The 17401-nt window shown below is 49.3% G+C and overlaps 1 protein-coding gene across 1 annotated transcript in view; it reads right to left on the bottom strand.

Moving 5' to 3' along the window:
* Positions 1-17401, bottom strand: part of LOXHD1 (lipoxygenase homology PLAT domains 1) — a 166911-nt gene that overhangs the window by 146211 nt on the left and 3299 nt on the right. The window contains exons 2-4 of the mRNA XM_025428987.3: positions 11932-12046; positions 5515-5595; positions 3549-3733 (exon numbers count right to left, since the gene is read on the bottom strand). Coding sequence (XP_025284772.3) covers positions 3549-3733; positions 5515-5595; positions 11932-12046 — 381 coding nt within the window. The remainder of the gene's footprint in view (positions 1-3548; positions 3734-5514; positions 5596-11931; positions 12047-17401) is intronic.

The following is a 17401-nucleotide window of genomic DNA, read 5'->3' as shown; positions in this document are numbered from 1 at the left end:
TGTCTCTCATGAATCAATATAGAAAACCTTTAAAAAAACAAACAAACAAACAACTTCACCAGTCGATAGGTAAGTTGCCAAAATGGAGTTTAAGAAGAAAAACGAGTAAATAATGGAAGTTGTACTTGAATACAGCAAAAATCTTGAAGATAGAATGTGAGTGACTAGGGTTTGGAAACCTCCAGTGGTTGAGGGGACACAACAACCTGTCTCCCTACACCCCAGCAACAGATCCTGAAGGCCTGGTAATCAGACACAGAGGCAACCAAAAGGTGACATGCTTGGTTTGGCCCTGCTCCCTGGTTTCCTTAAGATGTCCGAAGCAGCGATTTTACCAACCAGTTGAGAGAACCACTGAGAAATTGAACTTGGCTCTATGATCTTCCATCCACACAACTGTGAGCTGGCTATTGTCCATCTCCTTCTTTTGCAACCTCCTGTCCCTGCTTTTCCTCATGCCTCCCTTTACCGGAGTGGGCTCCATGGAAGAAGAGGGCAGCTCTGACCAGCAATCACCCCAATATATTAGGAATACGTTGGACACTTTCCACACTTACAGAGAACCCTAGAGAGGAAAAAGTAACCTCCATGGCAAATGTCAGGGCCCGTGCCGTGCAGGGAGGGTGACTTTCTTGTCCAGGGAAGCTGTCTTAAAGTTCCACAGCCCACTGGCAACCACAAGTAGGGCAAACTCCCCTCATGCATGATATACGATCGCCTATACAGGAACCATCTAAAAACCTGATCAAGGTCCACCCCTGCCACTATCTGCTGATCACCTCGGTCAAAGGGTCAGTCAGTCAGCCTAGAACACCTACCCTCCCTGAAGGGCAGGAATGAAAGAAGGTTCCAGCTAATTACCAGCCAGAACTTCAGGCAATGGTCCTGGGTGTGGAGAGAGGAAAGCAAGGCTACCCAACTAATGATCCACCATCCCTTGGAGGGGCGTGAGGAGGTGAAAGAGACACTTAAAATGTCCCCTTCTATTATTGTCCACACCCCGTGTCTTAAAGTATTCTCATCTGTCAAACTGCATGGATGAAGTAATAATCATCTTCCCCATTTTGATCATCAGAGACCTCCTGCAGCAACTAAACATCAAGCTGGTATAATTCCAGGTGAGAAGCAAGGAGAGTTAACCTTATGTTTACCAATGCAGTCCTTTGAAAATTTGAAGATCTCCCTTTTCATTTCCTTCTTCCAGAATCCAGAAATCCGGAAATACTACAAATCCAGTGCCCTCCAGCTCATAAAAGGGCAGTGGTGCAGTCCCCCCAGTGATCTGATTCAGGGATAGCGTCAGTGGGTGTCTTTGTTTTTCCCACAAGGCAAGAACATTCCCCTGGATGATTCTTGTGGAAAGTTGGAGAACCATGGAGTTACACTAATTCTTTCTTAATGGTGACTTTTCAGAAGCTCTTCTAATGAAGAACCCTGGGGATCCCTGGGTGGCTCAGTGGTTTAGTGCCTGCCTTTGGCCTGGGCCGTGATCCTGGAGTCCTGGGATCGAGTCCCACATCAGGCTCCCTGCGTGGAGCCTGCCTCTCCCTCTGCCTTTGTCTCTGCCTCTCTCTGTGTGTCTCTCATGAATAAATAAATAAAATCTTAAAAAAAAAAAAAAAAAGAACCCTGAGTTTTCATGGGACTGAAGCAAAAGGTAGGAAGAAGAACTAAATGGTGGGAAAAGGCCAAGAAAAGAGGGTGCCTAAAAGAGCAGAGAGGAAGATGGTCAGCTTGACAACTTGCTAGGGACTGATCCTAGTAAAGAGATTGGATCAAGAATTAGAGATACTTAACATCTTTGGGAAAAATCTGTGAAATTCACCCCAATTGAAAAGACAGGCATGGGGTATGGGCAGGCAAGTCTCTGTCTCTGTGTCTGTCTCTGTCTCTGTCTCTGTCTCTCTCTCTCTCATTCTCATACACACACACACACACACACACACACTACAGATGGCCAATAAACATATGAAAAATATCCAACACCACCAAAAACCAAAGGGAGAATATTCTATACAGTTAGAAAATTAAACAACACTAAGTATTGAGGGCAGGGAAATGGATGCTCCTGCACAGCTGGTGGGATTGGGCACTGATGCACCCTTTCTAGGGCAGTTTGGAAATGCTTGTTAAAAGTCTTAACCATGTACATTCTATACATTCTATTTAGGAATTTATCTAAGGAAAGAATCATCTGTGCAAAGATGTAGGTGAATAGTTTGTAGTAACAATAAAATTGTAGAGGGGGACACAATGTAAATGTCTAACAATAAGGGATTCAGTGAACCAATCAGTGATGGTACCTCCCTATGCCAGAATGCTCATTGCAAGCAGGGGTGTCGAGCAATATTTATGGCATAGAAAAAAATACGCTCTAAAACAGGATGTTGTCCTAGCCCATTCTTTCAAATTATATGTGCATGGAAAAGACTAGAAGTGAGTGTGCAAAAAAAATGTCACCAGTGATGTTTATCCAGGTGATAGAATTACAGGTATTCTGTTTTCATGTGTGCATGTCTCTGTTTTCTAAATTCTCTATAATGATCAAATTTGGTTTTGTAATAAGAGAGAGACCAATAACATATCTTTTTTAGAAAAGAAACAGTGAAGTCACAAATTATTATGGTGGGGGCCATGGAGGAACAAGGCAAGTTCAAGGTCAGTTGGGGGGTAGGAAGTCAGAGGTAGAGAAGGAGAGTTAAAGCCCTGCTCAGCTGCATTGCAAGAGAGGATGGATCTTGGATACCACAGGGTTTGGGCTGGAAGGAATCTAGGGAATGTGTCCACCTGCTGTTGCTGTTCCTTGTGACCTTGCCAGGGTCACTATCAAATGCCTTTCCCTCCGATGGCCCGTGACTCTCTGCAAGCAAGGTGTTACGACGGTGGTACCCACATGTGATGTCCCCCTTTGTGGAAAAGCAAATATGTCCAATAATGAGGTAAGGTGAGGTTAGAACTTTAGTGGACAGAGTGTGATACAATAAGTCATAAGATATGGTGTGGTTCTCACATGATTTGTTCACCCACCTCTTATTGAGCTAAAATGACTGAATTTCAGGCCTTTGGTCAGAGATGCACTTGAAATTAGTTGTTTCCTTCCTCATAAAATCAGGAAGCGCTAAGGACTGCTTGATGGAGCTCTGGAAGCTGTGAGTTGATCCCCACCCACCATGCCCCGGCCGTAGCTCACCTTCCTTTGGGCATCAGAGGAAGGGCAAAGAAATAGGAAGACAATGAAAGCTGCCTTCGACCTCAGAGAGGACTCTCAGTGGAGAGGCCCATCAACAAGAGTTATTGAAAACACAGGGGATGCTCAGGACTGTGCCCACCCCTCCATCATGCCTCCTGGTCCTCTTGCATTTCCCATTTCCTTGAGCCTCCAGAGCACATAAGATTGCTCTTGGGAAGGTCATGTGGAGAAGATGGGGCTTCAGTCAGGCTCTAGCCAACAGGAAGATCCCGGAGGAATGGCAAGGGGACACAGAACGGCCCAGAGCAAGACAGAGGCATGAGCCAGCCCTGGCAGGCAGGCCAGCCTCAGCACTGACCTCGGGGCATGTCCATGGGGTCGAAGCTGGCCAGCAGGTCACGGCACCACTGGCGGTCACCTTCCACCTTGCTCAGCCAGCTGTTGCAGTTGAAGTAGTAGCGGAGGTGAGGCCGCTTCATGTCGGTCACAATCACACGATCCAGGTACCAGCTGGCGTTCAGACCTGTATTGTCGTGCTCAATCCTGGGATGGAAGCAGACACCTGCACGTCATTGGCAGAACAGAGACGACACCCCTTCCACACTGGAATACCCAAATGTTTACTTCCAGGAGGGGTGCCATCATTTTGTTCTTATGGTTGCTTTACCCCTTGAACCCTAATGTCCTCATCTGCAAAATGGGAATACTGTGCAAGGTAGAGGTGCTTACTGAGCGTTATGTGGTTACATCACCAGCAAGGTCATATTGCCTTCCACAAAAAATCCAGGATTGCCCAGGCTTGTGGCAGAACTGTTTTTGAGCTTCCCTTCTCTCCCTGATCCCCAGACGCCCAGGGCCCCCAGATACTCACCTTAGCTGCGCCACCCAGACTAACCATCTCCCACCCCCACCATGGCCATCAAGACTGATGTTGCCCCATGGAATTATCCCATGAGCTGCATGTGTGAGCCATGTATGTAAGCTTAGATTTTCTAGAAGCCACATTAAGAAAAGCAAAAGAACTGGTGAAGTTCATTTTAATAATGTATTCTATTTCATCCATTTATCATTTCAACATGGGATCATGAGAAAATTTACTAATAAGATATTATACACTCTTTTCCTAAGTTTTCAAAAATCTGGTGTGTGTATACACGTACGGTGCATCTCCGTTTGGACTAGCCACAAGTCAAGTGCTCAGTAGCCACATGTGGCCAAGGGCTACTGTACCAGGCATCATCAGATCCACACTCTTCAAGACCTGGCCTCCTAAATTGCCTCTACTTCTTATAGTCCTCCACATGCCTGGTAGGCCCAGTTCTGGGCCTACCCAGACCTTGACCCCTGGATGGCCTCACTCTGCACCAGGTATATCTCCTCCCTGCCCATGGCAGTGAGGCCTTATCTTTGCAGGCCCTCATGGGACGAACACAACTCAAGACAGCACACAGCCCCAATGGACCAATGACACACATGACATACATGAAGATGTGTGCTTCTGCCTGGCAGAGGGTCCAGCACTTAGTAAGGAGCTCAGAGTAGAAGTCGCATTTCCCCACACCAACACCCTCTGCCCTGCCATCCCCCTTCCCTCATGCAGCTGGTGCCAGGAACTGCTGTGTCCCTTATTTCCCCATGAAAGACAGTTCATGGTCCTATGGTTTCTAGTGGGAAGAGGAAAAATCGGAACTGAACTGAGGAAGCATCTGACCCCCGTCCAGGCCGTAGCCTGGGTGCAGATGATCCTGACATTCTGACAAATGGGCATAAACTGAACGGCCTGGGGAGTAGGGAGGGAGAGGGGAAAATAGGGGTAATTGAAGGCTCTTCCTTGGCAACCAGGCTCCCTCCCCACACACTCACACAGACACCCCCAGAGATAGACAAGCTCTCCGTCAAGAGGCATCCGGCCACGTGAGCCGGCATCTCTAACACTTGCTGAGTGCCAGCTGCCCTCTAAGCCCCAACTCGTTGAGTCCTCACTAACTCAGGGTGGCAGGCACCGTTACTGCAAGTGAGGGAAGGGGGGTTGGAGTGGAATCGTCCAAAGTCCCACAGCTAGCAGGTGGCAACCCGGACTCGGAATTTGCTCCTGACCACCAAGCTGGTGCCTCTGGGAGCTCATTTCCCAAGACTGTGAGAAACGTCTCAAATTGTCTTAACCTAAAGAAGTGAATCTCTACTAGGCAAGTTTAGGGCACAATGACTCAGGGTGGGAGGTAAATGACACCAGGGAGTGATCAACACCCAGAAAGTAGTGACGTCAGTCCCTGATCTACCCACCTTCATCTCCCTCCCTCCCTGGTCAGGGGCCAAATTCTCACCTGATTTTGTAGATGAGGCCCACGTTGTTGGTTCTCACCCGGAACACGTCAACATTGGCTTTCTCGAAGGCAGATTCACTCCTACAAAGAATGTGTGCACTATTAGCACGGATCTGCACTTGGCCCACAAGCCCGGGAGGAGAGCCGAGGGCTGCCATCCCCTTTCTTCCTCCACCGTCCCAGTCCTGGGAGGTGCTACAAGTAACCACCCCCATTCTGAGAGTCCTTTCTGACAGAGGGCAAGGTCAGTTGGTACCCGCTCCTTGCTTTCACAGTCAAGTTCTTCTGTGATACTTGCTGTGTGTCCTGCGAGTGTGGCAGGCGATACTGGCCCCACTTTACAAATAAGGAAACTGCTAGTTAGTAGAGCTGGGACCAGAACCCGGATCTCCAAAGTCATGAGCTGGGACCAGAACCCGGATCTCCAAAGTCATGACCCAGTGTCATGCTCTGGGTTGGGGACAGTGGAGGAAGAAGGCAGGCAGAGTGAACTCCAGGGTGCTCTTGGGTGTGCAGGCCCCCAGCCTCTCCTCCCTTGCCTTGTTCTTGCTGGTGGGGAATTGCAATGGCAGCCCCAAGTGGATGCAGACCTTGGGTGGCAGTCCACAGTCCTGCCATTCCAATAAGACAGGAAACACTCAACCCAAACCAGCACCCCTGGGAAGCGGGGCAGTGAGGGAATGCGTGTCTGGCATCACACAGATGGTGTGAACAGAAGCAAGTACACCTGTGATGTTCCTCAATTTGCTGCCCAGGTGAGTTCAAACTCAGGAGCATCCTAGATTCCATCAGCTTAGATGCAGGAGACGCAGGAGGGCTGGAGCAGCCTCAGCTCGGAGTCCTCCGGGAGCCGAAGCCTGAGTCTCTGGCGGACACCTGCTGCGTCCTCTGTGTGGGCTGGGACCCTGCCAGGGGAGCCTGCTCATGCCCCTTCCCGCCAGCCCCACCCGCAGTGAAGCCCTCCCAGGCCGGACAGCTGTGTGCCTCCCCACACCCCCGCCCAGGCTCCCCACTGGGGCTCCCAGCACCAGCTCCAGCACCCAGCCCATAGGGAAGGAAAAGAGAGGAACACCAATGCCTATTTCTTGACCGTGACGGTGTTTCCAGATAAAGAGGAAGGTGAGGAACCTTCTCTCTAAGGCAACAAGTCTCAGACTCAGTAACAGAAGGCTTGTGAGGTTCTACGGACCCTGAAGCTGCGGTGTGTCTGCAAACAGACCCACTTTGGCCAACAGTCCATCCTGAGAAGTTTCCTTAAGGTGGGCACATTGTGAGACATGAGGCCTCAGCCCGTCCCAAAGCAAGCAGAGCTCATGAAGCCAGGTGACAAGGGGACGCGGAGGCAGCCTTGTCAGGGGAAATGTTGAGGTCTGGGCACAGAGGGTGAGGAGGAGAAAGCAGCAGACACTTCTGGCTTTTTGCTCAAGTGAGAGGGCCTGTTTGCTGGCTCGCTGCACACACCTGTGGGAACCTCAGTTCCAGAAGTGAATAACAACACACCCCATGTTTTGTTACAGGGTCAAAGCAGTGGTGCCATGGCATGGAAAACACACATCGGTCCTGTGCCTCGGGAGTGTGTGAATGGGAAATAACGAAGCGGCTAGGAGAGATTTTCTGTTTCCACACGAGACAAGGAAATGCATTTTTAGAACAGACAGGAGTCTCTACATCAAATAAATAAATAGTGGCCCTGGGGAGCTGTGTGGGAGAATATTATGCAGCCATCAAAAGCTCCTGTTATAGAAGAATAGTTAATAGAACAGAAACAGGCTTACGAGATAGGCTTATGAGAAAAAGCAGATTAAAAATAGAATGTATGAACAGAACGACCAACGCAACAGGATGCCAACTGCATTTAAAAACAATGGAGTGAAAGGATTTATACAAAAACAGCGTGTCTAGATGGTGAGACTATCATGAAGTGCTGGGTATTTATTCATGTCTGTGTATATGTAAGTTTTCCAGAGGAAGCGCATCCTGACTCGTAATCATGGAAACGGTGCAGTCCCGAGTCCGCAGCCCCCGCGCCCCACGGCCCACCGCGGCCTGGTGTGAATCCTCGGGACGAGTCTGACGACTGTCAGGCTTCAACTGCTGCAGGGCCTGGAATTTGGGGAAACAGCCAGTGCCGATGAGCAGGGGGGCAGAGGTGGGTGGTTTGGAAAGAAAGCAGCTGGCAGTCCTGGGGAGCCTCGGCCCACAGCCTCTTCTGGAGGAGCCCTGACAGCTGCCTTTGACCTTCAGGAAGGCCCTGTGCCCTTGGCCAGCTGGCAGGTGGATGCGGACGTCCCCGTGTGCGTGTGATAGCCAACCACGGTGCTTTACTGTCACTCAGAAAACAAATTTTAAAAAGCAAGGTGGCAGGAGGCAGGCCAGGAGAGAAAGGTCTACCAGGATGGTGTCGGGACTACAGCAGAGCGTTCGAGGATATGACAGGATGTGGAGCAGCTGTCCCAGGAGCTCTGAGATGGGGCCCAGCTCTCCCTGGCAGAGAGAGGAAGGCCTTCTGTGGCCCAGGGCCTCTCCCCAGAGGAAGGAAGGGAAGGGCCGCAGAGACAGGCCTACACGGACCCTCTTCTTGCAGGGAGGTGACAGGATAATCCCAGGTGAGCTCCAGCCGCAACCTACCCGGGTCAGATTCCAAAATCCCCACTTCTGGGAAGTCAAAACGCAATACCAGTCGGTTTTCAGAAAACTGACTGGAGGCAAAGTAGAAGTACCAAAGGACAGAGGGGTTTTGGTACCTTCTACTGTTTTCCCCCTGCAGTAGAAATGCAGACTTGCTCACGTATCTTTGTGGGAGGCGGCTTCCCCGGGGCTCCCAGTCGCTCCACGGATGAAGGCTAGTGCAGTACACAGCACCCGCGCCCGCCCGTGCCTGCCCATTCGGCAGGGACCCCTACCCAGGAGAGGCTTTAGCAGGTCACACGGGGCATTTTAGCCGCCAACCTGGCAGAGCCAGCAGGCTAAGATGCCGGGCAGCCTCTTCCACTCAGATGGTGAATTCTCAAAGGGAGAACCATGTTCCAGAAGATGCATGAGATACCATCCTTTTGCCATATCCTGAACCTGTGACCCCGTGCTGAGGGTGGTCCTGGGTAACAGGGACGGGCACCCAGAACATGGGGACTTCCTCTGGGAGCCACAGCTGTTGATGCTCAACTTGTGGTGGACACCAGCTGACAGGGGACCGAAGTGAACATGTCACACTCTTTGCTGCCTGAGCGGGGACTCCGTGTACACCGAGGAGCTTAGACACTGGACCACGAGGGTCGGAACAATCAGCATGTCAACATCGGGCCCCAAATAATTGCAGCAGGATTATCTTGCATCGGGAAATAAACGTTCTAATAAGTCACGGGGGAGGCAGATGAAGTCCTGGGTTACAGGAGGAAAGACAGGAGGCGGAGCAGGAGCAGAGGGGAGAGAGACAAGAGAAGACACGTGGGAGGGGAAAGTGGGGTGGGGTCATGGCCAGAGGCCAGGAAGAAAGCAGCCGGATGAAATTGCAGGATGGGCAGTGGCTTAATCCTAAAATAATGGAGCCTAAGATTGCATCTTAGGTCATTTGCACTGCCCTGCTGGGAACTCGCCCTGGTGCCCTGAGTATGAGGGCAGTCAGACAACTCAGAACACCTCATAGCCTGTGTGTGTATGTGTGTGTGTGTGTGTGTGTGTGTGTGTGTGCGCGCGGGTGCGCGCGCACGTGTGTATGTGTGTAAAGCAAGGAAAAGGAGCTCAGTTCCATTTGACACACAAGTTGGCTTTGGGGTGACACAATGTGGCGAGGAGGGGAGAGCCACTCACAGTGAGATGAGAGATTGGAAGCCAGTCCCCAGGGTCGGGGAATTCCTTGGAAGGCGATGCTCCCCTCTTAGGCCCAAGGTCTCCATCTTGAACTGAAAGCATCTGAGATGGTGAGGATGGTGTCTTTGCAATTCTCTCTGCAGACACTTCCTCCGGTCTTGCGGCGGCCAGATTAATCTTTCTGGGCCACCTTGCAAGTTGGGCCCCCACTGATCAGCTTGCAAACAAGGCCTTCCAAGGCGGGTCCTCCCCTCCTGGCCACCTGCTGCCTCTGTGCACCTACAGACTGTTCCCTGTGGTCTAAAGTACCCTCTTCGGGGCCCTCTCTCATCGGAGTCTTCTTCCCTCCCCGAGGCCCAGATCATGTGCCCTTCCCTGTGAAGTCCCACTGCGGCTGCCCTGACAGCATAACCTACTGAGCTCCAGCTGTTTGCAAAGAGCTGGGGGAAGGATGGGGCTGATGAAGCCACCCTCCACTCACTGTCCACTCCACCTGGCATCCCTCTGCACATCACCTCCCAGCCTCCCAGGACCTACCACTGAGGCCACAAAATGAGCCCTGACTCTGAAAGCACCCACTCTCCCTGGGCTCCTGCAGTGCCCCTCAGGCCAGCCTAACCTGGATCCTGGCCTGACCTGTGCCCCCACTGCCTGACCTGGAGCATGACATAGGTACGGGAGAGAGCCGCAGAGTCACAAAGAAGCAGGTGGTGATCTCTGTCCGTGGGGCTTGCGTGGAGATACTGACCTACATGTGACACCTGGAGCCCTCCTGGCCCTGACACTCGCTCTGCCATGATGCAGTCTTCCCTTCCCCACTGAGGAGGAAGGCTGAAATTCACGCTCCCGGGAACGGGGACTCAGTGACAAACCTTCACGCTGGTTTAGGAGAGTGACTCCGGGGCTTTTCCGGGAGGCTATTTGGACAAATGAAAATGGTGAGGGGGGAAAGAACAAGGGGACTATAGGTGCAAGAAAGCCTGAAAGACAGCAAGAAACCACCAGAAAAGGAGAAAATGGTTCTTTTTATTTAAAAGAGGCAGGTTAGGGACTCCAGAAACACCCTGACTGATTTCCCTTGAGCTTAGTGGCTTCTCCCTAGAATAGTGTGCTTGGGGGAAGTGACATGGCAAAGAGGATGGTCATTTCATGTCTTCTCTTTACCGTGCCCACATTACTGGAGAGAAAGAGCTCCGCAAGCCAGTCACTCTGCACACGGTAAGCAGTACAAGAAGGTGGGTACCCTGTTCTGCAGAAACGGACAAAATAGGATGTTATGCCTGCCTCAGTGAGGCCACATGTACACCGCAGCCTGTTCGGGGTTAACCTGGGACACAGGCCAGATGAGTCTACGGAGCACGGTGTTCAGGATGTCCTGATCTGGGGGCCCCACCCCTCCACAGCTCCCCCTGAGACTCCACCCTCCACACCCGCTTCCCCCTGGGGAGGTGACAACCCGGACGCTCAGGAGGCTGCAGGGGCTCCCACATACCCTCTGGGCCACAGGGCCTGTGCTGGAGGACATGTCCACATCAAGGACCTGGGGTCTGAGGACCAGCTTTACCATCTAGAAGCTTCATGACTCAGAGCTAATCTCTGCTCCTCTCTAGGCCTCCGTCTCCCCATGAATGAGTTGAAATAAATTTAGTGGTTTTTCACATTTTCCTTGGCTAGAGAACTCTTGGCGCCAACAAAATCTGACTCAGAAACTCAATGGGCAAGACAACCATAAGTCAAGCTGCTCTGGAGGAAGGAAGGATGGGGGGCACAGTAGGGCTCGGAACCAGCTGACTGATCCCTGGTTCCATGCAGCACAGATTGAAAACCAGCTGCCTAGAGCACTGCTGCAGCCCCTGGACAGTTCTGGAATTGTAGAACTCTGCTAAAGCATCCCCATATTTTGCACTGGGTATGTCTGTGTACAACGTGTGCGGTTGGGGGAGAGGATCAAAATAAAGAGGCAGCAGCCCCTACTGTCAGTGGATTAGAAATGACATGGAGGACACAGGCATACACAAAAACAGACACACAGAGCACGTTTGCACGAACACACAGGCACTAGCACACACACAAGTAGTCCATATGGCTGACTCAAGTGTGCATTTGCTGGCACGCAGGTGTCATGTGGTGGTGGGTCATGGTGTCACCCGTGGAGAGACACAGGTCCAGAGCATTTTAAACTCCCGGCTCCTTTGAATGCATGATTTTGTTTCCACCTCTCAACTGCCCTGTGAGTTTGGTAAAAGGGGGATGATCACTCCCAGATGCTAGCTGAGGAAGCCAAGGAGGCAAAGAGATTTGGCCAAAGTAACATGGCAACCACATGGCAAAGCTGGACCCAGACCCAGGGTTCCTGCTCCTGATTGTCTTCTCCCACATCAAGGGACAGCTAATAGATTTTCCTGGGAATTCTGAGACCCAAAGGGGCCATTACTTCACACAAAAACCAACAGGGGAGCTAGGGAAGGTTGACCCCCCTGGTTGAAATGTCGTTAGCAGAGGTCCCACGCCCCTTCGTACACCTGACACATGGGTCTTCTCCCTGGGCTCCAGAACCATGTCAGTCCCGACTAACAGCCACAATCCCACTAAGGCCAAGTTGGTACTCACTTGCTGGTGAGATGGAGCTTGGGAGAGAGCCCATTCTCTCCAAAAATGGTGATGAAGACATTAGCATCTGTCCCTGCACCACGAACATCCCCCGTGGCTGTGACCACCTCGTACACTGGAGGGGAAAAGAGGACAGATCACAGGCTTATAAGAAAACCCAGAATCCTACATGGACTTAGAGAACCGTAGCTCCTGCCAGCCCCGCAGGGGATACCCAGCCACCAAGGTCTCTATAAACACTTGCTATAGTCCACACGCCTTTGAGCCGGGGTCAGAGCCAGCCACACCAAGTCCTGCTATAAGACCAAAACCTCCCAGTTAATGCAGCAGGCTCATTCTACAGGTAAGGGACCTGTAGGCAGGGGGGAAAGCCTAGGTCACATGCCACCCAGTGTCAACACTAGAGCCCAGCCCAGGGCCTCTGGACACCTCATCTGTGATCTTTCCAGCACAGCACCCAGATGCCTCTTAGGCATGGCCTTCAGAGCCTGCACCTGGCTCCCACCTTCCTCTCTGCCCTCTATGAATGCAGTTACATTGCGAGCCCTCATCTCCCCTGACCTCCTGAGCACTGCCATCACAGGCTCAGGATGAGCCATCCCAGAGCTGAGTAGCGCAGAGCGTGGTCGGGCTCCCTTCCCAGCAGGGGCATTGATATCCCCACTTTCTGGTTCTAGAGGCCTGTGCTATTTGCTGTTGATGCCTTTTCTTTTGAAGTCCTTGGTCCTGATGAAGATCCCAGTAGAGGCCCCATGAGGAAAGAAAAGAAGCAGTACTTTTGTACAACTTCTTGTCTCTTGTGATAAACAAATCCTTAATTCTTGGTGGTCTACATCACAAGGGTGCCTGAGCTGTACAAAAGCCCTGGAGCCCTCCCTGGGACAACTCCAGGACCTGAAGTGTTGCCCACATGGCTTTGCACATACACAGTGGTGTTTCCAAACTGAATGTCCACAGCAGAATGAACAGCATGGTGGAAATTCCAGGACCACATCACATGAGAGAAGACACAGAGGTCTGGATATGCATGGTTTGGGGAAGAGTCTGGGGTGCAAGAGGGATGAGGAAGCTCCCTCAAAAGCTGATTCAAAGGTACACAGCTCCTTCTTAAGTAGCTCATGAGCCATAAAAATTTAATATATTGGACTTAATTAAAATGAAGCCCATTAAAAAAAAGAAATGAAGCCCGTGATGAGAATGAAAAGACAAGCCACAAACTAGAGGATATTTGGAACGCGTATATCTAACAGAGGACTCATGCTCAGACCATGTAAAGAATTCACATAAATCAATAAGGAACGCAGATGCCACACTAATTTTTTTAACGGGCAACAAATTATTTAAAAGATAAACACACACTTACCGTAAGACCCAGACATTCCACTTTTGGGTATTTTCCCAAGAGAAATAAAAACATGCCTACACAAAGACCTGCATACAAATATTCATAGAAACTTGATTCACAGTAGCTCTAAATTGGAAACAACCTAAATATCTAACCACAGAAGAATGGATAAACAAGTCGTGGTATATCCATACAATGGAATACTACTCAGCAACAGAAAGGACTGAACTACCCTCATATGCAATATAGATGAATCTCAAGCAGCTTATGCTGAGCAAAAGAAGTCAAACACAAAACACTATACACTATAGTGTTGTTTACACGAACCTTTAGAAAAAACTAATCTATTTTAACAGAAAGCAGAGCACAGTTTCCTAGAGTTGGGAACAGGTGATTTGACTGAAAAGAGGCACAGGGAACTTTGGGGGATAATTTAAATGCTTTATATATAGATTGCCCTAAGGGTTACACAGATGTATACATTTATCAATGCCCATCAAACAGCACATTTACAATAGGCACATTTTATTATGAAGTGATTATAGTTCTTTTTTTTTGAAGTGATTATATTTCAATAAAATTTTATTTCAATAAAATTGAAACGTGGGCAAAAGACTTAAACAGGCATGTCATAGAAGATATCCAAATGGCCAATAAACATATGGAACAGTGCTCAGAATCATTATTCATCAGGGAAATGCAAATTGAAATTATAATGAGATACTACAATATACTCACCAGAATGGCTAAAATTTAAAAGACTGACAATACTAAGGGTTGATAGGAATGTGGAACCACAGGTACTCTCATACACTGTTGGTGGGAGTGTAAATTGGTACAAGCACCAGGAACTAAACATATGCCCCCTCTACGACTCAGCAATTCTAATTTTAAATCAAAAAGAAATGAGTATGTGTGTCCATCAAAAGATATATATGAGATTTGTCGCAGCTTTATGCATAATAGCTAAAAACCAGAAATAACCCAAATGCCCACCAACAATAGAATGGTTAAATATAAGATGCATTTATAAAATACAATAGTATATAAAAAAGAACAAACTATATAGCAGGTAACAACAGGTAAATCTCTCAGAATGTTGAGTGAAAGTGAGCTAGACACAAAAATGTGTCTACTATATGCTTTTGTTTGTCTGGAGTTCAAGAAAGGAAAAAACTAATCTAAACTGTTAGAACCAGGAGAGCTGGTACCTCTGGGAAAGAGAGTAAAGGAACTTTCCAGAGGTTGGAAATTTTCAATGTCCTGATCCGAATGGTAATTACACAACCATGTACATACATGAAAAGTCATCAGGCTGCACCTTTATGAAAGTTTTGTACTGTATATATATATTACTCCTCAATTTAAGAAATTTAATTAAAAACTCAATTCAGATAGCTGAAGAACTATCTTGTGGAGGACAAATACCGTATAGAAAACACAAGGTTGTGTTTGGCTCCAGAGAGGAGGACCCCAACTAACAAAGTGCACTGCTCAGCACAAAGAACAATTGGCACCATAGTGTTGCTCCTACCACAGAGCCTGGCAAGTGGGAGGGGCACAATAAATAATTGCCCAGGGGAATGAATGAATGAATGCCCAAGTGAATGAATCAATCAATCAATGAAATGGATGTAGACTATGGAACTAAATTGACCAATATTTGAATTCCACTTCTACTATTATTGGCTTTGTGATTTCAATCAAATTTCCTACAGGGCCTCAATCTCCTCATCTCTGAAGCAGGAATAATTTCTTCCTTGAAGGATTATGAGAAGATTAAATCAATTAAACAAAATTTCCAACGTTCATTCTCACTGACTCCAGCATTTCCACTTCTGGGAACTCATCTTACAGACACTCTTCCACAGTCAAATGAAAGACATGCATTCCTTAAGTGGTAGACTGCCAGCATCATCACCATCACCATCATCACCCCCACAGTCATCGCATCATCATCATTACCTTCATGGGCATCGTCAACCTCGTCACCATCATCACTATCAGTATCAGCATCATCTCCGTTGCCAACATCAACAGCACCATCATCATGCCTGCCATTATCCCCATTAACAGCATTCTCAGGGAGGCTGCCTTGGAATACTGTACCCCCAACAGATGCTAGGCAACCCATGTCTGGGATGCACAAGAGGAGAGTGTCCCAGGGCTGGAAGTTTGTGCAGGATGGCTCCTGAGGTCCCTTGTGTCTCAGGTTCTGATATGAGTCACTCTCTTCCCCCTCGTGGCTCTGTCTTAGCCAGGAAGCCCAATGCACTGGGCTCAGCCTCCCTCAGAGCACTAAGAGAGCCTCTCTGCTCCCTCTGGCTATTGGTGGTTTCCAGTGTAGCCTGGAGGTGACCTGAGGAACAGAGAGGGAAACTTCCTAGGATTTCTCCTTTTCCTTCTTCTTCTTTCCCATCACACTCACCAAGAGTCTCCCTGTAACACGAGAACCCAGGATCAAGGGGGGTGGGAAATATGTCATTCTAGAGAGTAGCAGTGACACTGAGGGTTTGGCGTGTGACTACCATTAGCGTCATCCACATTTCCTGCCAGCGTCCTGCCCTGACTGGAGAGCCCATGGGTCCACATCTCTTAGAAATGTCAAGATGGCACCCACCTCGGCTTGCTCACCTCCAAGTGTTTCTACCACAGTCCAGAGCAAGCATCAACCAGACCAACTAGAATCAAATTCTGACTCTGCTACTTACTAGCTTTGTGATTTGGGGCAACTTACTTAGCTTCACCATGCCTCATTTTCCTCATCTGAGAAAGAAGATAAAAACCCTACCTGCTTCTTGGGAGGTTGTGAAGATTACATTGGTTAATACGAGTGGAGCGCTTCTCCTTGTGCCTGGTGCTCAGTGTGTCATGCTATGTGGCAGCACTGAGCGGGGAAGTGGGGACTTGCAAAGCATTTTTGAAATTCTTGTTCTCTCTCCCACTTATGTTTCCCAGGGCCTCAGCCTGTAACCTGTGAAATGGGACTAATCATTCCTGCCTTGACCGTTCTTGGGCATCTTTAAGATTGAATGTGAGCGTGGAAGTAAAAAAGGGTAGAAAGAATAGCAAACATGTGAGGGACCAGATATCACACCAAGGCATGCAGAGCCCCTGAACAGAAGTGGACAGGGTGGCAGCTACGGGAGGCTTGAGAATATACTCACCAGTACCCACGTGGGCTGGGTAGACCACCTCGGAAGCTGAGGGTACTCGGCAAGGGCCCTGCAACCATGTCCAGCTGCAGGCCCCTCCCCACTAACTGGCCTGAGTTTGGGGTGCCTGTGCTGGGGGAAGACAGTAATGCCTCACTTGTTCCAGGCCCACCTTTCCTCTCCACAGCCCTTGCCTCCACCCCGGGAGGCACCCAGGGCACCGTGCCAGCAAAGGGACCCCTGTTGAGCCACCGCCTGCACGTGGTGACCACTTTCTCAGAGTCTGGGTCTGTGCTCAGAGCTGGGTGAAGAGCAATGACAAATAAAGGAGGCCTTGCTTCATGGGGGGCAGGGTGGCTGAGGCTCAAGAAGCTACAAGCCCAACACACCAGGCTCACATGAAGCAACAGAACAAAGAAGTGAATATAAGCAAGGAACTCATGGTGAACTGGAATTAAGGAAGGCTTCGTGGAAGAGGGGGACCTGAGCTGGGCTTTCAAAGTTAAGAAGAGGAAGAGAAAGGGGAGAGTGAATAAGTCCATGGAAAGGCACAGGCAGGCATTCAGTAGCTATCTGGTGACTGAAAGGATGACCGAGTGAACAAATGGATGGATGGACAAATGAATGAATGAGTGGCTGGATGGATAGATGAATGAATGAATGAATGAATGAATGAATGAATGAATGAATGAATCTGGGGCTTCTAGGGACTAGCAAGCCACTTTGGAGGAAGCCCTGAGAATTTAATGCCTGCAGGGACCAGGCAGGCTGTATCAGTAAGTGAAACAGACCTGAGTGCTCCCGTCTGAGTGATAGGGAGCGGGGGGACTGTGACAAACTAGCTGTCCACAGCCCATCGGCACTCACCCTCAAAATCTTTCAAAACATTGTAAAGGCAAAAAACAAAAAAACACAACCAAAGAAAACCAACCAAACAAAAACCCTCTGCAGGCCAAAATGGACTCGTGGT

This window comes from Canis lupus, chromosome 7 (assembly GCF_003254725.2).
Source record: "Canis lupus dingo isolate Sandy chromosome 7, ASM325472v2, whole genome shotgun sequence".
Classification (NCBI taxonomy): Eukaryota; Metazoa; Chordata; class Mammalia; order Carnivora; family Canidae; genus Canis; species Canis lupus.
The sequence above is the reverse complement of the archived record's forward strand: the minus strand, read 5'-3'. Positions and strand labels throughout refer to the sequence as shown.